This window comes from Seriola aureovittata, chromosome 22 (assembly GCF_021018895.1).
Source record: "Seriola aureovittata isolate HTS-2021-v1 ecotype China chromosome 22, ASM2101889v1, whole genome shotgun sequence".
NCBI lineage: Eukaryota > Metazoa > Chordata > Actinopteri > Carangiformes > Carangidae > Seriola > Seriola aureovittata.
The window spans coordinates 10,838,275-10,864,600 of NC_079385.1; the positions used below are offsets into that span (position 1 = coordinate 10,838,275).

The 26,326-nt window shown below is 41.7% G+C and overlaps 1 protein-coding gene across 17 annotated transcripts in view; it reads left to right on the forward strand.

Annotated features, from left to right (window-relative positions):
• grm8a (glutamate receptor, metabotropic 8a) overlaps positions 1 to 26,326 on the forward strand; it is a 340,337-nt gene that overhangs the window by 171,468 nt on the left and 142,543 nt on the right. For all 17 annotated transcript variants that reach the window (XR_008826432.1, XR_008826427.1, XR_008826437.1 and 14 more), the window contains one exon: positions 15,146 to 15,349. Coding sequence is in view for 5 of the 17 variants with exons in the window: in XM_056367297.1 (XP_056223272.1) it covers positions 15,146 to 15,349 (204 nt within the window). In the remaining 12 variants the exon portion in view is untranslated. The remainder of the gene's footprint in view (positions 1 to 15,145; positions 15,350 to 26,326) is intronic.

A 26,326-nucleotide genomic window follows, 5' to 3' on the forward strand; every position in this document is an offset into this window, starting at 1 on the left:
TGAAGCTTTGCATTTCCCAAGTTTAACATAAATAATTAATACTTTATAGAGTCTTATTAATGGGAAAATTATCTTCTAAAGGGTACTAGGAAATAGTTTGATGCCCTTGCTTTCTGGACACAAGGATGCTTTTCTTAGTTTAAAAAAAAAAAAAGAAAATGCTTTTGGAAATACAAAGTCTTCATCCAATATTAGCAGAGTGTGCATGGATCTGTCTGTGTGAGATTCACACTGCCATTCTAGGAGTTAATTAGATCCTTTTTTTTTTTTTTTTTTTTTTTACCCTCGCACTAACACATGTTCTCGCCGCGAATGGACCGTATCCTGACGGGGTTTATGGGGAAGAAGCATTATTAGGCTCACAGGCCTGATAAGCTGCTCCCCTCCCCTGTGAAAAGGCCTCTGGGCCAAACAGACTAAAAGATGGAGACAAACACAGATGGAGAGCTTGATGGACAATTAGAGAGAGAGACGGGAACAGACAGACAGATTGCAGACTGTTAGACTCAGTCAGTGACAGAAGCAGTGTTGGTTTTCAGTAGGTGAGATGAAGTGTCATTTAGCTGCAGTGAAATGACCCCTTTTCATCTTCTTGAGGACTTGGTTATGTAACTGCTTGAGTAGATGACTCTGTGTGCATATGCGTGTGCGCGTGTGTGTGTGTGTGTGTGTGTGTGTGTGTGTGCGCATGACTGATTCCTATGATGCACTCATACCACATGCCTGTATGCTTACACACAGAAAGTTCATCCGTGCACGTGAGAGTGCTTGTTGCCATCATAGGTCGTCCTGCACAGTTGAATGCATCTCGCTGCCCATCTGTTACTGTAAACTCACAGACACACACACACAGTAATCCATCTTGAGCAGGTCTAGGGGACCCTCTGCTCACCGTGTCCCTGTCACACACTTTGTCGCAGATACACACCCAGCAGAACGCCTGAAAATTGATACAGACAGAAAGCCAGTGGATCACACAAATTAAATAAACAAGCACAAATAGAAAGGCAGAGGCAAGCACAGAGATAATACAAATGTGTGTGTTTGAGGTTATGTGCTCAGAATGTTGTGTGTTAAGGTGTCAAGGTGTATTTTCCTTTACTAACCTTGGCGTGGTTACATCAGCGTGGTTTACAACTCGACGAATCAATGTGAACTGAGCTGAGTCAGCACACAGCGAGTTGAAAGCAGTAGAACAAGCTGCAAATATAACGTCGTCTTAAAATTGTTATGGCGAATGTGTTAGCAGCAGACACGGAGCGCTGTTAGCACTATTTCTCTGTGGGTTCGTAACCACGGGCAACCCCTTTCACATTGCATATGGTCATTTGAACCATTACTAATCAAAAATATTGATTCGTTTTACAAACAACTAGAAACTAGTGCAGTGCAGTTAGTAAAAAGTTTAAAACAACATTGCACAACTTTAAGACAACCCCTTTCATCCTAATAAAATCCTTATGATTGGATTGGATTATGGTCTCTATAGCTCATAATATGTCCTTACTGTTTAAGATGTTAATAGGAGAAGGAACAAATGAGGTTTTAAAAACGATTGAGTCTCCACTGGGGTTCTCTATATCGTCTGCCAGAGGGTGAAAGCTCATACTCGTAGGAGTGGAGGACATGAGACCAGCCAGTATTCTCTGCTCGTGCATATAGATCGAAGGGACTGGTGTTCTTTCCTCCCTATGACAAGATGGACAAGCCTGGATATTAACTGTACTGAGAGGTTGCCGTACCATGCCTGTATCCTGTACCTGATTCCTACCTGCCTGGTAGAAACAGATACGTACATTCCTGGTCAACCTCTTACACTCTGAAGCCCTCTCAAACAGTGAAACCCCTGCTGTCTGGAGCGTAGGCAGTCAGCACGGGCCTGCTAAGTAAACATGCTAACAGTGTGGGCACCAAGATGCTTATAAGAGCATAACTGCTTCATGGGAGTGTTGTGGATAATCACCGGGCTATGATCAGCTACTGCACAATCTCATCAGTTTTCTTCACATACAAAATGAGGGGGTTTGCACAATGTACAAAATTCTCTCTCTCTAGTACTAGAGTGATATATCATCATCTCTGTGCAATAAACGAAGGATAACAGTGTCGTGTCATCAAATAGTGTGTAATGATAGTAATAATATGTGGTTATGTGGGTGTATTCTCACACACTCATTTGTATACGATGTGAAAAGCAGTGGACAGCTCGTCGTCGACACTTTTTTATGTATGCTTTTACACGCTTTGTGCGATCTGTCAGAAAAGAGAGATTTAATATTTAATTTAATTTAATTTGATAATCAAAGGGTTGACGCTCATCTCTTTCATGTTTCGGATAGATAGGTAAAGGCCGAAGGCTGTTGAAAGCTGAACAAAAACCAACAAAACGCTGGCGTGCTTAAGCCTTGGCGTCTTCCAGATGCTTAAGAATCAGATGGGCATATTGGAAAGGATCTTACAATGGATTCGTATCTTCTGTGAGTGAGGAAGCCAAAGATTTTTCCAAACACTTCATCATAATGGAAGTTAACACACAGTCACTGTTTTAACCTGCGGTTTGTTTGTGTTTTAAGCACAGTCTTGTATGTTGGTATTAGGTGTTCTGTATTGCGGACTGAGGTGGTTTAGGTTTAGCTGTGTAAGCATTTTTAAAATTACCGTAACGTTTGTCTAAAATCTTGTTGTCTTGTTTTTTTACATGTAACATATCAATCAAAACCAGGGAGGGGGTAACTCGAGCTCGCAGTGGTTAAGGTGGATGAAAGGGTGAAAATAGGGCGGCCCCCACAGGTGTATGCTGCAGCTGATGGTGAACACAGTCTGCTGCGGCCCTCACCACTTCCCTGCTGGTAGGGACATAGACCGCATGATGACGATAATGTTATCTGAACTCCCTCGGGAGGTGAAAAGGTGTCATACTGAGTTTCTCCAATTGTGTATTTAGTTGTTACTCACGAACACACACAGATGCCTCAACCCTTGTCCTTCCCCAGCCATTAATTTCTCTCTGAGTGGATGAAAGAGAGAGAGAAACCCTCTACTTCAACCAGGGAGTTGTGTTTCTCAACGCAAAAGTCGGCATAAAGTCCTTAATCTGATGTTGCTCACCCAAAAAAAAAAAATTGGAACGACTAATAAAACAATCAAATACGGCGATAAACTACATAAGCACAGGTTGCAGAAGCTTTTTTTTAACCAGCTTTTCTCCACGAAAATGAGCAGTTAGATAATGTGGCTAAACGGGGGATTTGTCTGTTCCTGGTCTGATTGTCTGATTGCTCATGCTCCTTGCTCCCTGTTTGGACTCGAATCTCCAAGTCTCTGCAATTAACTTTAGGAGTAAAGTGTTATCACAAATGATAAGAATAATGACCCAAACGATGGAAAACAGAGCTAAGTTTTAAACACTGATTTTGCTTTTCCCAATTCAGCTTCCTTTACATTTTCTAAACGGTGATTGACTTTAAAAATACTAACACAGTTGACAGTAAAGTGAGCCAGAGCCAAATTTATCACTATGTTTACTTCCATCTTCCTTGTTCCTGATTGTGCAAGGATAACGTGTAGGAATATCCAAATAAAACCGTGTATTGCGTAACAGCAGGTGTGTGCACCTCTGAGCGGACGTGCAAATACACACGTCTGTGAGGAGTTGTTTCAGGTTAGAAAGAACAAGTGCTGCTCTACTAATGTGATTTTACGCTTCGTCCTCTCTTCAACAATACCTGTTTTCTCAGTCGCCCGCCTCCACCGTCTCCCCCTCTCTTCTCCTCTCCTCTCTCATGGATTCTGTTGTTACCAACTGCGACAGCGTGGCAGGTATTGTTTTCACCTCGTGAGTCTGTGTATGTGTGTCATCATGGCAGAATGTGTCCCTGGAGACACCTACTGTAGCGAGAACTACCACAGAGGCGTTTTGTGGGTACTTTGGCAGGCGTTTATACGTCCGTGGACAGATGTTATCGTGCGATAGACTCACAGCCGTGCGAGATAAAGTCGCAAACTTTTACAGGTGTGTAGTTGTGATCAAAATGGAAGGCCGAGTGCGACGAGACGGTGCTCATGGGTTGGAATATCCACACGTTGACAGGCGTCACGGCTGGTGTGATTCTATTTCTTATTATTTCTCTCAACCGTCGTTCCATGAACCTATCTTCTATTTATCATCTCGTTCCTGCCTCTGCTCTTCTGCCTTCACTTCTCTTTTTGTTCCATCCATCTCCCTCCCTTTGTGTGTGCATTAGAGTGTGTACATGTACTGTATATGTTCCTTTTCAAGAGTGGGACGATGCCAGGCCCACGGACATACAACACACATTCCTTCAGTGACACAAATGTTTATTTGTGCTTACGAAAGGAGATTACAAGAAGAATGGCGTGACAAGAGGAAATGAAAAAACTTGAAGGCAGTGACAGAGAGAGAGAGAGAGAGAGCTAATGAGCACAGCCAAATTGTGCAAGGACAGTGATTCAGCATAATATGAATAATGACTAATGAATAATTTATATTAGCTTGGTTCAGTAGAAATATATACCCACGATAATGTAGAGATGTAATATATATTAGCCACATGTGTCAGTGGCATCACATTATTCATGAAAAGTGGTGTTCTGCAGTGAATTGCTCTTAACAAAGCAGAAAAGAATCTCCCCGCAGTGTGACGGGCGGTCCGAGGAGAGGAGGGAGAGTAGATGAAAGACGAGGATACGAATGCAGACGACAGCTTGGAGAGAACGGTTCAGTCAGTAGAATAACCCCAACAGGAAGTCAGCAGGAGAGTCAAACAGTAGTCTTGCAATTAAAATGAAATTTTGGTTTATTAGAAGTTGGGGCTCATTTTTGTAGTTTTAGCCCAAAATTTCTATCAGTAAAAACAACATTGTATTCAGCAAGTTGATTCCTGAGATCTGGGAATGCTACAACATTTCGTAAGAGGATGTCTGATGGGGAGCAAACACAAGCAATTACATGATCATTCCAGGTGGAAAAGCAGTGTTCCACTGCACTCTCTGTTTGAACGTTTCATTTTTAATTTTATTTTTAAAATTGTATTATTTCCTAACTTTTTCCCCACAAAACGAATGACTGATGGATGTTTTCCCAAAGTGAGCTCTATTGCATCCGTAATCACACTCAACGGTGATGTCACCATGTACTGATACACCCTGAAGTACACTTGGAGACTCGTGCCACAAGGGGCGGAGTTAAACCGCAGGAGGTCAGGAGGTGTTAAGTTGCTAACATTTGCTTAAGCTAACATTTGCTTACTAAGCATCCAGCAGTTCTGGAGCAACATTAACATTGATTTGAAGTTGTTTCTGGCCAAGTTGAAGTTCAGTATTCACTTTCTTTTAGCTCCATTTCTGATCTGTAACATCTCCTGAGGGAAATATCTGGCTCTTCAGCAAACCCTCAGGTTAGCAAAACATATTTGAAGGAGAAAGCGAAGGTAAACATTGGAATTATTATCCAAACTCTTTAACATGTTCAACAATTTACAGACTCCGTGGTTCAGCTTTGACCTACACTACTTGCTGTTTTTTCCTTTTGCAAGGAGGGACCTTTAGCAATGTTCCAGGTGTACAATTACAATACAATTTTAAACTTACCTCCTAACGACTTGGTTTACATAATAATCTATTTTAACTGTTCATTACCTCCTAATTAGGTAATTGAAAGCTAAGCTAAACTAAACACAGAGTCATTGTAGCACTGACACCAGATCCCAGCAATGGCAACAACTACAAAAAGATAATGAACAGGAACTTTCTTTGTATAGAAAGTCGCTGTTCTGCCATCAAACCAGCCTTTTAACAAACTCAGGCGTTCCCACATTTTCTCGTCAAAAACTGAAAACTGATTTATTGCGCCAACGTTTCCTTGGGAATTGACGTTTGACTTCTTGACAGACACACTGGCGCACTTGTACAAACACAGACACATACTTGAATCTAATGGCTGGCATTTGTGCAACAGTGTATTGACATAACCCTTGGCTTCACTGCTCTCTTGTCAAATCATGTAAAGCAGAATCTCTGTCTGATGCTCATTTCCTATTCTCTCCTATTGATTATTCATTTCTGTCTTGGCAGATTAGCCCTGAAGCTAGTGCAGAGCCAGGAAAAAAGTATGGTTATAACAAGAGATCTGTGGGTGCGTGTTGTGTAACGTGTGGGTTTTCGTGGGCAGGTTATTGCGTATACAGCAAAAACATATTTAAGCAAAAACAGGTGCATATATGTGTATTGTTATGACACTGCATAATGTCTATGAATTATGATGTGTATGTGGGCAGCATCTCCCCGTACTGTCATCTCCCTGACCGCTTCAGAGATGTTTGATAGATTAGAAAAAAGCTAATTAAGCAACCTTTATGGAAATGCATTCATCGCCATTTGAACTAAATTTGCATTATTCTGAGATTTATAAATAAATTTCCCCGCTTAATTATTACCAGATTTATCTAATCTGCATCTTAAAAAGGAAAGTGAATGCGTGCGTATATGCATATGTGAGCCCGCCTGAGAAAACAGAGAAAAGGGGAAGAAAAGGAAAGAGGGGGGAAAAAAAATTTCTTTTAGGCGACGGGAGTGGAGAAGGAGGGAACTAAATATGTGTTCCTAATTGATGTTTAATTAAGGAGCTTGTCCGAATCATTAGTCTGTCTGTCATCCATAGTACCATCAATCACTGTGTGTGTGTGTGTGTGTGTGTGTGTAAAACCTGGTTGGCACAATGGTCCATGAAGGCATCCATCAAGGCACTTAGCCAGTCAGCATTCTTGCATTAGCCTCACCTCACTGCCTGCCACTGTATTGGTTTGTGTTTTGCATTAGACATAGCACTGGCTTCACTCGCGAGGCAGTGAAGCACATATTACTCCGGCACAAATCTCATTGTGGAGTCTCCTGGTAAATGATCCAGGAGCTCCGGGGCATGACTTTGAGTGTTGCGGCTTAACAAGTGTTTGTTTGTTCTAACGCCGTGGTGATGGCAGGACCGAAGACACAGCCTCCTCTAATGGAACGCAATGTTATTTTAATCCTTTCTCAATCAGAGTAAGCACGGAACTTACTGTATATGTAGCATGTATAATAAAGTCTGCAACACTCGAGAAGGCACCTGAGGCACTTAACTTCCAGTGGCCAAACACCAGCAGATCGGTAGCGAGAGGATGATTCCCGGGTTTGAATGTGATTAGATGTGATTAGAAGATTAAAGAACCATAATGGTGATCTTGCATATATATTAAAAATCCTGAGCACACCTACACCTAACCATTTTCCAAAGTATTTTTATTTCTGTATTGATACATTATGGGAAGTAATTAGGTAATATAAAGTTGTTATACTGAGAGTTGAAAAAGCAATTTGCAGAAACTAAAAACTTGGTTTGCTGTGAACATTTTGTTCACTTTATACTTTTATCAAAGTTACATTGTTGTTGTATGGTAATGCAGTTATGTGCAGGGACTTTGTTGGTGCGCTCAAGTTTTGGGTTCTTGTGAAGAACTCCAACAATGAAGACTGAAAAGACGGCTGCCTTACAGCAATTTCTCTTTTTTCTTTTTTTTTTCCTGCGCTTTAATACACTGCTGGCCTGAACCAATAGCTGCCTGGAAGTCACACAGGAAATCAGTCAACATCTGTATGTGTTCATATATATCCAGGATAAATGTTGCAACGCTTAGTCTTTATACATTATGTACGTGCAAAAAATAATACATTGGTCTTTGAAGAAACTCATAATTAAACATGATGATGCCTAAAGCCAAATAATGACAAATAATGACCAGAATTGGAGTTTTTCTCCAAGACTTCAGCTTGTTGGACAATAGGTTTCAGCTCCTCACTTCTACTCTTAAGGTTATGTTTGGATTGCTGTTCCGTCCTCTAACCCTGATGTTCTTACCAGTCTGAGTCAGAGTACTGTGCCACCACCTCTGCATTGATGCTGAAGTGCCAGGTCAGACCGTTCAAGTAGGGTGTCATGTTGTTTAAAAGATATCCGAGGAGGTCTATTTCAGAATGCAGTATCAATTTTGAACAATGATAATGATAAAAAATACCACCATGTCTTAATCTTCAGAGGCCTCTTTAAAGTACTGGCTTTAAAGGTGACATTTTCTGCTAGCATTCAGTTTGTAATAGCAGGTGTCAGGATCTACAAACAGCAGATTATCTCAATTTCAAACAAAACTTTCATCATGAAATCATTTTTGAACAAAGTTCCTGCACTGCCTGTGGCTTTTATTAAACAGAACCGAGATCAGGAACGCATTTGTACAGATCCAGAAACAGAACACAGCGCCCTGCCTTGCATGCCTATGCAACAAGAACAAATAATCAACCACAAAAATATGCAAATGACTCGGAGGCAGATAGGGAAATGATTGCATCCTCGTGCACTTTCTTGGTTTGCAGATCTTTTATGAGACATGAAAGTTACTTTTCATCTGTATTTTTGCCTCTCAGAGTTTTTCTTCAAATCTTTTTCGATGCAAATTGTCCCTTTCCAAGTAGCCGACCATCCAAGCTGCCTGTGGTCTTCAGTGTCATTAACGATGAGCAGAAAGGCAGAATTTAAGTTAGGAGCTGCCGGCTGGAAAAATAGAGTGTAATGCGTATAAGACAGGCAGGGTGCATATTAATACACCAAAATCCATCTCTGTGCATCTCTGTGTCTCTGCCTCCATCTTCCCCTTCATCCCTTCTCATCGCTTCCACTTTCCTCTCGTTCTCACTCAGACACACACAGAAAGAGAGACTGTATTGTAATGAATAGTAAATATTATTTCAGGTATTAAAGAGCCAGTAAAAGACGTCTTTTTTATTTCACACCTGCACACATTATGTGCAGAGATGAAACGGCTGAATTTGTGGCCACTTCATTGATGTGACAGGCTGTTACTGGCTGCAGACAATGGGCAGATAGATCCAATAAAAGCTGTATTGTATTGTAGTCTTCGCACACTCAGTCACACACACACACACACACACACACACACACACACACACACACACACACACACACACACACACACACACACACACTCCTTGCTCTGGTTACAACACCTGACGCAATCCCAGGAAACAGAGACAGTAGTGTTTTCCCAGTTAGCACTGCTCATAACAGCACCAGTCGTTTAACTGTCTCAAGGCAGGATTGCATTTTCTTGCGATATGCTGATTAATGATGCATCGTGTCGTTTCACATCTCATAAGAACAGCAAGGAGAAATTCTCATTATCTCATGACACGTTGATCTATGGCTCAAAGTACAGTGCTTTTGCTTCTTTTTTATTTCTCTGAATGGAAACGTGCACTCACGCTGAATGCAAACAAGTGTGCACCAGTAACACATGCAATACACTCTGGCTTTGTGTAATCATGATTCTAGTCACAAATAATGGCTCCACTCAGTAATCTGATATTTATAGGTTAGTTTTTAAAGGTCAAGACAAATTCTTCTATCAATATTCTTCTATTGATATCCTCATTCTAGCCATTTGTAAAGCATCTTTACTCCTCCTCAGGTCTCTCCTTACAAACAGAGAATTCTTAGTGTTTCAGTTCAATTATGAGTTTCCCCTAATTGAACCACCAAGTTGTCGTGTTTTTTTCTAAGATGAATTTGCAAGATGAGCGCAAGCAGCTTGTTACTTTCATTACCCCAACATTCACTAACTAATTTAAGTACCATTTTAAAGAGACGCCTAATTGGCATTGTGTCAGATGTTTTGAAGAAGTATCAAAATATCACTATGCAGTTACACCACTGTCAATAGCAATGAAAATCTATATATACTGTACATACTGTACAAGTTTCCGCAGGCATGCAGCCACCCACCAACACTGGTAACCATTGATATTTGGTTTAATGTAGGTTGTGACATCCAAACGACCAAATTTTTATGTTAGGACGTCAACTGCCAACATCAATTTGATGTAGAATACTGACGACAGCTGGGTATAAGTTGTGTGGTCAAGTAACCAAAATCGAAACCCAGTAACCAAACCAACGCCATCTGAAAAAAATGAAATACCAACATTCTAGTTGCGAGCAAAACCCAACGTCCGCTAAACTTCACAATGTCGATTGGCCAACCCGATTTTCATTTCCTACCAAAACTGAATGTCCGTCCCACGTTGGAGTCGTCAGAGCTCACTATCGCTCTGACGCTACATTCACGTCCAGGACCTGCGGAGATGTAACTGAAATATATTTGACTCCTCCTGTGCGTTTATATCAGTATGCTCCATGTTTACATACAATGCCAACATAGTTGTGTGTAACAACCTTACTACATAAGCTACAAAGCTACAAAGTAAAGCAGCACATTTAGCCACGTGCTGAGCACGCGACAGACAGTGGAGAAGTGGAATTTTCTTACCGAAGCGTAAGAGATTTTCGTGGATGTTTTAATACTTCTTCTACTAATTACTTTCCTCTGTAATTAAAACTTTTCCACAGTGAAAAATGACATGAAAGATTTACGTACAACCTGTAAGCAATCACTGTCCAAACTGTCATGAGGTACGTTTTAGATACTAAAAGATTTATTCTGGGAGGAGTGTCACATTAATGCTGCCCATGTGCTGTGTAAAGGTGCAATACTGTGAAAGCATTTACTAATTAATGTCTTGTTTAGCTTTATTTATGGTCTATTAGCATAATTAGGTCTGTGATTATGATAGGACATTAGGCAGTCAGCTCAAGGGCCTTTTGTTGATTAGTGAGGCTGTATAGAGATATTTCAGAATGCTCTGTCCTCAGACAATCTTATGTACAGCTTTCTGGTTTATGTGGTATGAATGACCAATTCCGCCATACTTAAATTCAAATTTCTCACTTTGCTGTGTTACATCCCTGTGATGCAGTGCAATAGAAGTATGCCATATTACCATTTAAGAAACTTTCAGAGATTACAGGCCTTAAGTACAGGATGCATTGTCCTCTGTTGCACTAGAAGCAATGCAGTAGATGATTCACTTAATCAGCAACTGCGGATGTGAGCGAGCGTGCATGCATAGATGTCTGAGTTTTATGGATTTGCATTTGTCTGTGAGACAATGAGCCATATGGCGTCCCTGTGTGAGCGTTAATATCAGAAGTTAAAGAGTCCCAGCAGAGAAAGCAGACCACATGTTATCTGACTTTTGGCAAAACAACTGATGTTATGCATAAAAGTGTGTATAAATTAGATGGCTGCGGGTTTCATTTGTGATTGGCTGGGCACACCAAGCATATTCAAAGCCAAACGCATGTCTTTTCATTTGAATCTCACTTCAAATTTAACCACTCATGGGTGAAATACTTAGTTTAAGTTGCTTCAGTTTTCTAAAGTTTGAATAGAAACTTAGCAACGGACTGAAAAGCAGAGTTCGACTGTTCTCTTTGGTTTCAAGCCGGTTCCACCGGTGCGTTTTGCTGCACCTGTAGCCACGCCCAACGGTGATGTCACAGGGTACACATCTACATCACTGAAGCAAGGTCATGTTTAACCACTGGAGCGCAGAGATTTTCAGGGGATGCCAAGTTATTGTATTATTATTATTATTATTATCATTATTATTATTATTATTATTATTATTATCATCATGTTATTATATTATATATCAGTTTAACTTTTAAAACTATCACTCAAGCACTCAGCAAGGCACTTAATCCTAGAACTGAAGTTGCTGCAGTGGAGGTTGTGCATGGAGCAGCTGAATGCCAAAGATAGTATTCTTAATGTGTGAATGATGTCCAGGTTGTGTCTTTTAGCCACAAAGCCAAATTAAACCATAGCTCTTAGTTAAATCCTCAGTATATTAGGAGATAAACTTGAAAGCTGCCACAGCAACATATCATGCCACAGAGATCAGACATCACACAAACGACTGAGTTAAAGGAGGCTGTTGTTACATTCCCCCAAAAACACATTCCTCTAACAACTTGCTTGCAGTGAATAAATGACTTTAACCCTGAGAGGTTTCTACATGACACTTATTTCAGCCTATAGCTTAAATGGTCGATCTGTACCATTTTAACCGTCGCTCTGCACAGATTTAAGTGCTGGAACACGCCCGAGTGTTCGACTTCCACATGAGTTCTTTATTTAATGGTAGATCTCCATTCACTGTTTCGGGCATCAGTTTCTAGAGATTAGTGACGAAGGCAGTAAATTGACTCCCAATTGGATCCATCAAGGCAGTTAGCCAGTCAGTTAGTTGCATCAGCTTCACCTTGCTGCACTCCTGTATTGGTTTTTGTTTCCACACACAGACACAGTGGTTGGTCAGGTGGAGTGTTCACCTCACCCTGCTGCACACAGGGTTTTGACGGGGCTTAGTAGCATCAATCACATTACTGAGGCTGTTACCAAAATAACCCCAGGGCATGACAAGACCTTTAAACCTCCGAACAAAACCCCCCAAAAAAACCTTTAAGGCCTCGGTAGTATTGTTAGACACATCTTAGCCTGACATCATTAAAATGCTGTAGTTTAAAGCAGGTTTTTTAGAGAGAAGAAAAACAGCAACACCCCACATTTCAAAATCAGAATAAAAAACAAGCTTCATGTGCAGCTATAAAATGTAATGGTTATTTTACACTATACAATTTGTTGGTAACTGGCAGGAAATGAAGACAGTTAAATATAGATTTGGCTGTGAGGTTAGGAAACTGGGCTTGTGGCCAGTATTTCAGAAGCTAATGAGAAAAGCTCTCTCCTCTTTCAGCGACTACTGGGGTGTGAATGTGTGCCATTATGAATGTTGAGCAGGTTGTTGGCCAAAAGGTGTGTACCTCTCCGGATAAATAAAGGTCACTGTCATTTGTGCACCTGGTTTCCTAATGAAATGTCAAATTACAGGCAGTGATACACCAAACAGCGTGTTGGCCAAACCACGACGAGCAACAAGTTTCATGCCTCTTGCTAGGAAACGACCCGATAGATTTTTGACCCTCAGTCTCAGTCTCAGTCTGTTGCCTTATAGCAAGCAGGTAGTTTTTCCCCGTATACACTGTGGCTTGCTGGATCACCGCCCTGCCCGCGTTCATAAAATCAATTCTGTTTTTGCCTCAACGCCGCCAGCTACAGAAGTTACAGCCAGTTATGTGCAGTCGCGAAGACGAATAGTCACGTATTTAAATCTTTGAAAGGGGCCGGGAAGAGCTGCACTTTGGCGCAGAGGAATGTGGCTCTTACTGGGCCTCGGTAGGAGGGAGAGTGCGCCAACAGGACGGAGAAACACAGCACCGCTGCGTCTAACAGACTCAGTAATGGGGAGCGTGTGAGGCTGAATAAGAGAATCGCAATTGAGAGAGAGTAATGCTTTCCTCTTGCTCTCTATTCCTCTTTTCTCTCTCTGCCGCACACGCACGCATTAAATGTCTGTCTGCCTTTTCTCTCCTACCCATTCACACACACACACACACACACACACACACATACATACATAGGTACAGCTTTGTTATCCAGGGACTGAGAGTAGATGAGTTCCATTACCCTGTCATGTCATTGACAATGCTGACTCACCTCCCACACACGCATACACACACACACACACACACACACACACACACACACACACACACCCACACACACACCAGCACCACCAATAAACACACAAATACACAAAAAACACCTAAGAGCCTTCTATAAGTGTGGATCGGGTTTCATTCTCAGGACCTCATTAATTCCTTATGGATGCTCATATTGATTGAGGCGGCCTCTGGTCTTGTTAATTCAACTCAGCCCAGACGGGTTTTGATTCAGTTTGAGTTGCCTGAAGGTGACTGCTACTTGTAAGAAATGGGTGAATAAAGGCAAAAGTAGCGGCACAGAAGAGAGGACAGGAAGAGGGAAGATGAGAGAATGAGGGATCAAGGGAAGAAGTCGAGTGGAGAGGAGATGGTGAACGAGAGGGAGACATAAGGATAAGGAAGGGAAAACATAAAAGATAAGAATGGCACAATGAGATAAATTACATTACAAAGGGAAGGAGATAGTTAAATAAAACGTAGGGAGGAGAAAGAAACTCAAACTTTTTTGATGAAAAACAGAGAAAGCGAATGTCATCATCAATTGCTGATTTCCATCTTGATGCATCAAGGAGGTTTTGGTTTCCCCTCTGTTCGTTTTTCATTCGCTCATTATGCTAATGAGTTGTTACATAAAAACCCTCTGAATAAATTGCATTTGTAGAGGTTATTTGCATGTTTATGCATGTCTTTGTGTTATGTATGTGTGAGTGGGACTTTGTGTGTATGCATGCATGTACCGTGCATGGAGGGCCAAATGAAAATATACACCACCCGTTTTTGTTTCATCGGCACTTGATGAACTTAACCATTACTCTGCAGCAATTAATTATGCTGCAGTCATTAGATAAGCCACATAGCTTCATATATATATATATATATATAATATATATATATAAAAAGGAAGAAAAAAACACTGGAGAGACACAAAAGAGAATATCTGACTAGCTAAATGAACATTGTATATGAGATCAGATTAAAGGAGATAACTGCACAAGACACATAGTCATTAACACAGCCATGTGAGATGATTCAGAAAGAGGACAAAGTCTATTCTGTCTGCCCGGGACACTTTCTTACCTTCCCCTCATACATGGAAATGCCATTATCAGTGGCTCAGAAGATGTAAAGAAGGAACATGTTGTTCTTTCTTCTGTAACTTTGCTACCAGGGCGAGAATGGATTGAGAGGAGTTATTTGTCAGTGTCAGGCTGAGTGCTCTGCTGCCTCTCTGATGGTCAACCTGTCTTTCCACAAAGTTCTTTTTCAGTGTTTTCATCTATCTTCTTCTTTCTTTTATGCCCCTTTTCTTATTTGCTTAACCTCAATTTTTCTTTTTTATATGTGACTGGTTGGCTCCCTTTCTTTTTTTCTTTTTTTTTTTTTTTTACTTCTCCCTGAGCAAAAACTCTACCTTTATTTCTACTTTCATTTGTCTCAACCTGTCCCATCTCCCTTCACCTCATCTCTGTTACACACATCTATTTTCTTCTGCCATTGTAGATGGAGTTCCGTACGTTGACTGTGACTTAAATTCAAAATGGCTTGAGCTTGGAAATGGCTTCCTACTTCGTTCCTCTCCCCTCTAACCACTTCTTCTTTTCTTTCTCTCAGGTTTAGAAAAAGTCGGTCGCGATTCCAGTTACGAACAAGAGGGGAAGGTTCAGTTTGTGATGGACGCTGTGTACGCCATGGCCCACGCTTTGCACCGCATGCACCGGGAACTCTGCTACGGCTACCCGGGCCTCTGCCCGCGCATGGCCAACAACATCGATGGCAAAGAGCTGCTCAGCCACATTCGCGCTGTCAGCTTCAATGGTGAGACTTACACTGGATTTACTTGATGCAAACATATTGATTTCCCCTACATGGTTGTTATTCTTGAATCGTGGGTTAAAGTTACCTCAATGTACAAAAGTGCTGCCGTTCAATATGAGAGTGCGGAATATTTCATTTTGCAGCGGAAATTCATTCAAATATTGATACACTGACACAATCGTGAACATACGTAGAGAAAGATACTGTGGATGGAAACATTCATGCATACATACGCAGACACGCCGCACCTGACTTCTAGACAGAGCACAGAGATGAACCAGATGAAAGATCTGTAATTAAATAAAGGACTTTTCTGCAGGGTCATGCAAGCAGACACAAATGATGTCATAAGAGAGAATATTATGCTATATCGCTGAATTATTCCAGTCATTCAAGTCAACCATATGGGTTATTCCTGCAGCACAAAAGGCGAAAGGGGAACTAATTAGAGTCTACATAATGCTTAGACACTGTACAGTAATCCTGTGGCGTTTATCCACCCTGACTTGACTCATTCTGCTCGTACTTTAACAATGCTAAGCTCAGCTCCTCTTCTAATTTGTTTAATCCCGATCATGAAAACACGTCATGTGGCTTTTCACCTTCAAACTGAAGTTAAGCTCGCTGCTTCGCCCAAACATCGCATCTGTTCATCTGTTTGCATTTTGCATAATGCCGATGGTGATTTGGTCTTGTATCACTTTGAACCTGTAGCGCTTAATCTTTCACCCCCCCCAACCACCCCCCCACCCCCTCTCTACGTGACTTCTTCGGCAGCTGACATATTTAAGTGGACGAAAAACATTTACGCATTTCCCCCTAAATAATATCAGACACCTCATTTTAATATTTTCTTATTAATCCCTTTTTTCCCCCCCTTGATGCGCCGGTACGTGCTTCTCTGTCTGCCTTTTCATTTCCTGTGTTCCTCCGTCAAGCGTTGTGTGGAATACATAATACCTGACGGTTTAGAGAGGAGGAGAGGAAGGAACAAAGGGAAAGGGAGTTGTATTGTAAGGATTACAGAAATGCTTGTCTGATTTAGTTTCGGGGGCAAGACTGAAATTGCGCGAGTGTGTGTCGGTGTGGGAATGTGTGCAAAATACGTGTTGCTGTTTGTTGCCCCCCCCCGGCCGCTGTGTTATCTCTCCCTGTCATCACTAGAAGTGTCAAAAACCAATTCACAGGCGGGCACTGATTGCTCTTTCATACTGCAACAGCAGGTTTGTGCTCAGGTGCGTCCCTCTTTTATTGCCGGCCTGGAGGGCAGAAAAATCATCCCATAACTGCAAGGTCACAAACTTTATACGCCGATGAATCACTTGAAACCCGTCTCACTTACTGAGAGTGGCCCTACACAAAATGTGCTACATCTGTCCCTGGCAACTATTTTGAGAGAACATGGAAAAAAAAAAAGAAAAAGTAGATTAGATAAAGCTGAAATGATAAGGGAGCGCCGATCTGATGTGTGAGTTATCGAGCAGGCACCTGCCTCCGATACACAAAAGTTGTTGGTAAAAGCATCACCTACTGTAAAGAGCTGAATTGTATTGTAATGTATATGTAGCTTTTGGCCTTTTATAGCGTCTGTCTGCAACGCATACGCACAAATTTCAGATCTCTACAGATGTATAATTTACCGATCAAAGACATGGAAGTCTTAAAATAACTAAGGTATGAATAAATAATAGTACTCTCCACACACAATGCTCCCAGAGAATAACTGAAGAATGAGGGGAAAGTCTTATATCTGTACCCGTTAGACGGAATTTTCCAGAATCCTCTCTTCACCCCTACCAGCAGTTTTTGAAGTAACAAAGATGGGTCCCTCCTGGGTCCTTTCCCATAGAGAACCATCAGTTTCTCTTTGATTTCTGGAAAAACTTTTTTTTTTAAAAACAGCGGTGGCTTAAAGTTTTTTTCTGCACATTATGTTTGCCTGCAAGAGAAAGTGTTTATTTGCTGAGATCATTTGTTTGCACAGTGATAAAACACATAAGTTCAATTACACTGAGGAACAAATGTTGCAGCAGAAAAAAAGGAAATAAAAGTGGCGTCTTTAATACCCTCATAATTTTCATTTTTCACTGCAGAGCTCTGACTTGATGATTTATAGTGAATTGTAAAAACGAACCTGGGTGGCTTGGGGAATTCAGGCGATGTCGTCCAACAGCTTGCACATTATTGGCACCTATATGTCATCTTTCTAATGGCAGTTATCAAAGTTCAGATGAAATATCTGCTAACCTTCGCTCGGGCACATTGTCTGTTTCTTTGTTCCGAGACATTTCAAAAGCCCGACTCTCCGCTGTGTTTGTCTGAAGGGCAGACGTGGAATGACGGGCCGCGCTGGGTTGTTTACGTCGACAGAAGCTTGCGAGGTTTAAAGCCTTTAAGCTGGTTACTTTGCGTGTGTTTATGTGTAAAACGTCTGGTTATATTGTTGTTTTCCAATTAAAAGTAGTTTTGCTATTGATCTGTTTTGGGGTCGACATGACATTGATATCACAAAAGAAAAAAAGGGGCAAAGATGGAGGGCAGCTCCATCTCTTCTCTGTGTGTTTATGGCACATAAATGGAGAGCGGGGGGGAGAATAAGTTAAAGTCACTGGAGCATGGATTCTCTCTTTCTCTCTGCTCTGTCTGGATCCATACCAATTCACCTTTTCGAGCCGCTGTGTGAGAGAACAAGACAGAGTGAGAGGGAGTGGATGGATCTAGATTGTTAAGGCGGTGATTGTTCTGTTGGATCTGTACTGAGCCCACTTCACTTACAAAGTGAAGCCTAACAGGCAGGAGCGACAGAGGAGGGAAGAGAGGTGCAGGAGAGCAAGAGGAGAAGACAAAGTAAGAGACAACGAGCTAATTAGGACCTGTCGTCCTGTTGGACCCTGAGGTGAACGCCCCCTCAAGTAACATGGTCATCCCTTTCCTCATTCCTCTTTGGTGTGAAGTTCCTACTAAGTTCAAAAACTTTAATTAAGCACTGAAATATAATCTTTCACAACTGGTGGGGTGGTCTCCTGGAGAGAATAAGAGTAATGATAATAATGATAGTCCTGCAGAAGGAATATTATTTTGTATGAGATTATGTAAACACTTAGTGGTTTAAAATCGTATTTAAAAATCAATAGTTCTTTAAAAATTGAAATTGTAAAACTTCATACACGTCACATTTTCAAAATAATAGCTCACCTTAAAACCACCTACTAGAATCACCCCAGACACACACACACACACACACACACACACACACACACACACACACACACACACACACACACACACACACACACAAACAAACAGAGGCTGGTGCAGTGCAGAGCAGGCAAACAACAAAGAAACAAAAACCCCAGAGCAGCAATGACACACCACCACGCCGTCCAGCTTTTATTTGTCGGTAAGTTTATTGGCTTATCCCAGGCAAACACACACACACACACACACACACACACGCACACGTAAAAAGTATGCAGAAAAAACCTGGAGACTAATCCAAACACACACACACACAGCAAGGTTATCATGAGTTGTGGAATTCACTTTTTGACATTATAATCTTTCAAGCTTTCTCTCTTTATTTTACTCTTTTGAAATGTGTCTTCAGAAAATGAACATCAGAGTATTTAGGTGGGAGGTGTCAAGACATCGGACATTAGTTTTAATCAAATCTGTGCTAAAGTCTGAACTGTCCACGTCTATGTGGGACTGTCACTAAAAAGGGGGGGGGGGTAACCAACAGAGTGTAACGTCATGCTGCAGTGGGCAGCGCAATCAGCAATCAAATTACATGAAAAGACGGAATGATGTGATTCTATCTGTTGAATAAGCTGCTTGATTAAGACCTGCCTTCCAAAGATACAAGGACATTCTTGAACCCAAACCACCTCCATCCCCCCGACCGCCCACCACCCACCCCTGTCAAAAACAGTCTTTTCAAATGTACACCTTGCAAATGTTTCTCTCTCCATCACTCTCTCTCTCTCTCTCCCCTACTCTCTCGCTCTCATTGCCACACTATCCTTTTCTGTTCCTTTCTTTCCCTGTCATGTCTCTGTCCTTCACTTGCCTCCTTCGTTTTGTCCCTCGCGCTCTCTATTGTCTCCATTTCACCATCTCACTCTCAGCCGCTCTTGTTCGCTCTCCTACTCCCTAAAGGCATTGACTCATCAACTGACGTCTACTGTTTGCACCTGTTTCCTCAAGCCTTTTTCCATTTCTGAAGTCTTTCTTTAAGGATTTGAGTCGAGAGTCATGTTTAGATTTTCAATTTATGAGAAGATTAAGTTATTTTGGAAACCACACAAGTCACTCAGTTTGTTTTCTTGATCATTAAAACCCACATTTTTAATTTTTCCTCAAACTAAAATGACATAAAGTTATTATTGCAATTGAAAACAAGTCACATAATATCCTTGGTGGAATCTTTATTTGCCCAAAAATGGAAATTAAATACTAGTAGGTTTCACCATGAATATGGTTTATTTTCAAACATCTCACAGCTGTGTATTTGGTCTTTGAGAGTAGCCTTGTGTCAGGGGATATCCTGCAATCTTTCCACCACTTTGCTATTTTCGACTGTGAGATATTAATGCAGTAACAACCAGAATGCAAACTGTGTTTAAAATGCCTCAAAGGGGCAATACAGGAAGAGAGACGGGTCACACTTTGTTGATAGTGAAACACCAAACAGAAGCACAAGTCACCTCGAGACCACTTCATACTTCTGACATTTCTTGTTTGCCCGCTCCTCTCTGTGAAGTGGGTCTGACACTGTGAAGAACAGGGTAACTCTAAACTTTGCATGAACCCGAAGTGCCCACATGTCCTCTTGTGATAACATAGGGTGTGCTTTAAAGCACAGAATGTGATTCTGCTGGGATTTATAAACTGTTTGTGGCGGCAGCTGACCGTGGGCTTCCTTAAATTAATTATTAGATAATAGCATATACTGTATATGTGTGTGGGGAACACTGATGCCCTCCTTCAGACTGAGCAGTTTAGGCTTGTTAGATTTGGGTATGACTGTTGAGCAGTGTAAGAGTGAGAAAAGAAAAGTGGTTTTGTGTGATTGTTATGCAAGAAAACTCTCAGTGTGATCCTATCACTGCCAGGTTATATCTCCTACCAGCAGACAAGATGGACATCGCCATGGGAGCCAACTTGCGCTAATTAGAGCGGCTTGACTTTGAGATGATGAACTCTATACCTGGCTGAGCAGCCTTAGGGAGAAAGAGAAGTAGGGAGGGATTGTGGTGATGAGAGAAGGGGAAGGGAGGACTAACCAGCCGAGGCGATGGTGAAGCTGAGTCGCTCAAGATGACCTCAGAGAGGAAGAGAGGAGTCTGTAGAGATGATGGACTTGACCAGGCATTAATGATCTTGGAGAGAAGAAGAGGGAGCAAAAGAGACACAGAGGGTTATGGGAGTCTACCTGGGCGTAATGACCTTGGAGGGAGATGGAGGGATGAACATATGGAGAAGAGACAAGGGAGGGACACAGGTGGAAGGGAGAGGGAATCAGAGGATGCAAGTGGAGAGAAAAGATGGACAGCGGCCCGGGGAAAACGCCCTCTTTGGCCACTATCACTTTGGAGAGAGAGGTTGTTGGCAGGAGAGGCGAAGCAAGTGCAGCGGCCAGTGAGAAGCAGTGTGTGGGGGCAGAGAGACAAAAGAAAGATGAACTCTGCTTGGCCAATAACAGCGCTGGCAAGAAGGAAACTTTATTTGAAGAAAGAGGGATCTACAGTGTCTATCCATTTTTGCAAGGACAGATAAATGGAGATAAACTCAGGACATTGGAAGAGTCAGAATTGAGCGATGTAATACTTGAGGACTGGTTGAGTAAAATTACCTCTAAGAGAAAGAGAAGCAATGGAGAGAGACAGAGAGGATGCACTGACTGGGATACATCAAACTTTGCAAGAGCACGATGACCTTGAGAAAGCAAGCAAGTACAAGGAAACAATGAGAAGGAGGGACTTTATATTACATAGTGTGTGGCAGTGGAAAGAAAGAGATGGGAGAACATAACCATCTTATCAGAAATATGCAAGCGGAGGCAAGAAAAATGGAGAAAAAAGTGGCGAAACAGTGGGAACTCAGAGATGGTAAACTTTCCTCGTTGTCAGGGCAACATGAGGAAGGATAGGACATTTGACGGTTCTTCAATTTTTGACTACTAATAAACTTTTCAAAATCGATGCAGTTGTCGTGCGATAGACGTTGCGCAATAATGGCCGATGTCGTTTGCTTCCAGGTCTCTCTCTTTTTTTATCCCTTAGTTTGTGATCAGTAGAGCCAATCGCACAGTGCGGGGGTTGTGCGCACAGGTATTAAACAGTTATTCGATCAAGGGTCGCAGTGTAGCAGCTCAAAAGTAATAGTTAGCTTTGGTCAGCGTGTAGTGTTTAAATCCCTCCATTACATTATTGTGTTGTTGGTGTTGTTGTGCAAGGTGTCTGACAGCAGACACTGCACCTGTATTTTGTGAAACAGACAGTAAGTGACAATAGTCCTGGCTGTCGAAGGAGAGGTATCCGAGTGACTCAACCACACAGATTTAGAAAACCGGAGACAGTGAGCCGAGGACTAGAGCTACAGAGTGGAGCGGTGGAGTAAACTGGAGTAAATGTAATATAACACAATAACCCAAATATCACATAATATCAGCTCTCAGTCTCATATTACAGTGTATTTGATTACATAATCTTAGTCTTTTGCGTGTTCGCTCAAACATAAACGTTACTCCTCTGACTCGCACATAAATTCTGCTCGTACTTACTACCTACTGCTTGTGAGCGAGCAGTAGGTAGTAAGTGGGAGATTATTGACACAGTGTCCAACCTTGTACAGGCGGTATCACCTTGTCTGCCCTGGTGACACTTCCTGACAGTGAGCAGCCCACAAGAAGCAATTCATATCAACTTCAAGCAGAATTTGTATACTTTTTTTTTTTTGGTAATACTTTTTCTGTTACGTCAATCGCTTTTGTCATCTTTGTGCGCATGACTCATGTCTCATTGACAAAGGCTGGACACATAAGCCTTGTGGATAATCCTGGGATCTTCGACTGCCTCTGACTCAGCCTCCACCGTTCTGAGATCAGTTTAGGAGATCATGGAGAGGTGACGGTGCTAATGTATGTGCAGGCAACACCAGACATTTCCCGGTTTAGCACATAGGAGAAATCGGCTTGTTTGACGTGGCGTTGGTTCTTCGGCTCTGCTTGCCTATCTGTAAAAGTCACCGCGCGCGCCTGCTCTATATAATCTTTTCTATTACTCTTTTCTTTTTTTACCATTATCTCCTCCGTTTTACATATTACCTTTTGCCAGCACAGTTGGCTAATTTCTGCCACAGGATCATTGGCTGAATATAATTTGAGATAAGGAAACAGAATAGGAATAGGCAGATATAAAAGCAATCAGACAGAAATGAATACAGGCAGACAAGCATCCACACACAAGACACAAAAACAACCCAGAATTGGAGACGAATTGAGTTCAAGGAAATGAGCGATAGGAGTGATAATTTGTTATTGCAATATCCTAAGACACCACTAAATCTCACATCTGTGCAGCTTCTTTTTTCTTTTTTTTTTAACTTTTTGACACCAAATATATATTCTTTCGACAGGGATGTGTTGTTGATGGAGATTAGATTTAATGTGAGTGTCAACTGTAGAGACAGAAAAATACGAACGCGCCTCGTCTTCGTCCGACAGACAGTGTTGTACAGACGAACACACTCAAACACACACGCGCTGTATCGCATGCATTTTGTTCATTCTGACGCTGTGTTTATGCTTTGTTACAACAATGCACAGAGATACACACACACACACACACACACACACACACACAGTCATATAAACTGAAAAATACGCTTATAGACAGTGGACAGTAACTATATTCTCAATATCATCTCATGGGCTCCTACACAAGACTGAAACCAGCGTAATATCATTATCGCTCCTACACGGCCTCTCGCTTTACCCCCCTTTCTCCCCCTTTTTCCTCTGCCACGTTTGGTAATACAACTCCTTGTTTCTCGTTTTTGTTTATTTCTCCTCTCCCTTGCTTTCATTCTCTCCAAATTGTATTTCCAGCCCCCGTTCAGGCTGTTTTGTCTCTTTTGATCAACTTAATAGTGGCCCTCTCGCTCTGTTTTTATCGCCTTTTTCTACTCCTCTCTCTTTCCCATTTCCTCTAAGACTGCAGTGAATGCAGATCATGATACAAATGGAAGCCCCCCCCCTAAATTAGTTCTCTGTAATTACTGGAAATTGCCATACAAAGCTTGTCTTGTGCTATGCGAGTGCTTGCATATGTGTGCGTGTGTGCGCACAGTGTCTTTTTTTTTTTTTTTTTTACTAAATATCCTCTCTTTTTACCCTTTTTGAACAATTTGTCTTTTGTTCTGCCCTCCCACCCTCCAACCCCCCCTTCTCCCTATCTTTATCTCACTTTGACTATTTAGCCAAAGTGTTTCATTCTTATTCACACAGAGGACAATTTAGATCTGGATCCTCTTCAAACATGTATTGTTTCTCTTGCCTGTTCCATTATCTACTCTGTTTCTCTCAGACAAACTATCTCCATGGCTGTTTTTTTTTTTTTTTTTTCTACTCAGACAAGGCGTAGTGATAACAGAGCTGCTGAGAGGAGAGGGGATGATCTTAGAGGGAGGGATGGATCATGGCGGGTGGAGGGACAGAGGGCTTCGGAAACACACAGAGGAAGGGAAGGGAGAAAATGGGTAATAAAAGATAGAGAATGGTAGGATGAAGCCAGGCTTGGAGGTAAAGAGCGAGCTGGGAGGGGAGGAAAGGAGGAACAGCTGCTGTGGAAGGAGGGAGGGTTGGCCGCGAGGATAGTCTTGCAGCAAGCAGTCAAAACTGTCTTGGAAAAGACTGCTAACAGACTGCAAATATATCGTCCATTTATGTGGCAGAAATATCAGAAAGGAGGAGAAAAGAGTTCAGAAAATAAGAAATAGGTATAAAAGTTAACCAGCTGCTCAGTCTGAGTTAACCTCCACCACTGGAAACCACTGTGAAAATGACAATGTTTTTTGTGGGATGATTTGGGGCTTCATTATCATTTCTCTCCTGTCATTCCTTACTTCACTTTTTGAGTTAGTTTCACTCTTCGTTTCTGCCTTTTTCTGTTGTTTTCCCCTATTAGTGCTATCAATACATAGCACACAGATGGGAGCCTGTTGGCGAAAACTCACACACATACTCACACACACTGTCCCATGTTTTATTAATGCATGCTGCAGTGTAGTTTTTGCATCTCCACGTCACAAACATTTAGTCTCTGCGATGAAGACTTGCTATTCATCCTCAGTGTTGTGAAAAGTGAACCGGGCAACGCTGAGGGCTTTTCCTAACAATCCCTTCTGCTTCTTCATCTCTTACTCTTTTCTTCCTTTCTCTATCTATCCATCCTTTCCTTCTTTTGTCTCACTGCATGTGTAGTTCCAGTAACAAGGAGAGGTCTAAGGCTTTTCATTCACCCCTCTCCTTCCATCTGCCCGTTTCAATCTCTGTCTGCCGGGGAGGTTTTAAGGCCCATACTAATTGATATTCTCACACAGTCTTTTTTTTTTTTTTTTTTTTTTTTTGCTCTCTATCTCTTCTTCCCCTCCCCAACCTTGCTTTCTTCCATTTCCTGTCAAAGTAAAAAAGTTTTGAGTCTCTTCAGCTGCCTTGCTATGTGATATTCACATATATTCTCCCTTGTTCAGCCTCATTTTCTCTCTCTTCTTTTGCTTTTAAGTCGATCCATGTGTCTGCCTCTATCTGTCAGAAAGACGGGGGTTTGATGCTTTCCCGCAGACCTGCTCACTCTCCTATTTTACTTCTATCTTCCTCTGTCACTCATTTTCCCTCCTTCCTTTTCTCTTCTTCCTCTCTGTGGCTGTTTAAGACTGCAAAGGCTTGACGCGTCACTGCTGCCGTTTTTATTATCATTCCTCACTCTATTTGTTCTTGTCTTCTATTCCGCTCTCTCCCATGGGTTAGTATGATTCAGATGGGTCTGACTGACAGTGAATATGTTTAAACTTAGTGTCAAAGCAAAGCAATTTTTCATCTACTTTCTTGTGCCAACATTAATGTTACATTCTTATTTCACCCTTATTCTCCCTCTGTAAGGTTTGTCTTTGTCTGCAGGTCAATTTCAGAAGACTTTAAATCCACATTGGCTTCGCTGCATGAAAACTTTCATTCCTTATTAGATACCAGATTACATTATTGAAGCAGAAGGGTTGACATGTGAGCCTTCCTCACAAAGGTTGTGAGAGTTGTAGTTTTCTTGTGATTTTCTGTTGTTGATCCCCAAAAGGGCAAAACCTCAGACTCTGTGGTGCAGCAGAGGCTGTGCCGCGGTGATGCCTCGCTACCGCCGCTTTGAGAAAACCTGTAGAGTTAAAATAAGTCAAAGAAAACATTTGTTTGCACTTAGGGACACAGACACACACACATACATCCCCCGTGCCTTTTACTAAACATATTAGCCATTCTCTCCACGCTCAAGCAGCCCAAACTGAGCACCCAACCTCCCCCAAATAAGAAAGTCAGACTCATTGTTAGTTCCCTGAATCAGAGCAAATAGAACCATGAACTTTGTTGACATGCATCTGCCCTCTGGCCGTTCCACCATTTTCTGTGTCATTTAGGAACACGTCAGCTTGCTCTAGTTAAAATGCAACATGAATACAGACGAGACAAAGAAGAAATTAGCATTACAAGAACTTAATTTGTCGTCGCAGACTAGAAGTTTTGAGGTACGAGACAATGATGATGTTTGTTCTGTTGTTCTGTTACAGTCCAAAAAAAGGTGAGGTATATGAGAATTCACTGAAAATATAAATGACCGTGAAACACTAAGTGATGGAAGACCATGTTTGCCTCTAATGTGCGTGTTGGTCCGTCAGCAAAAAAATAATTTTGCACATGAAAACATTACT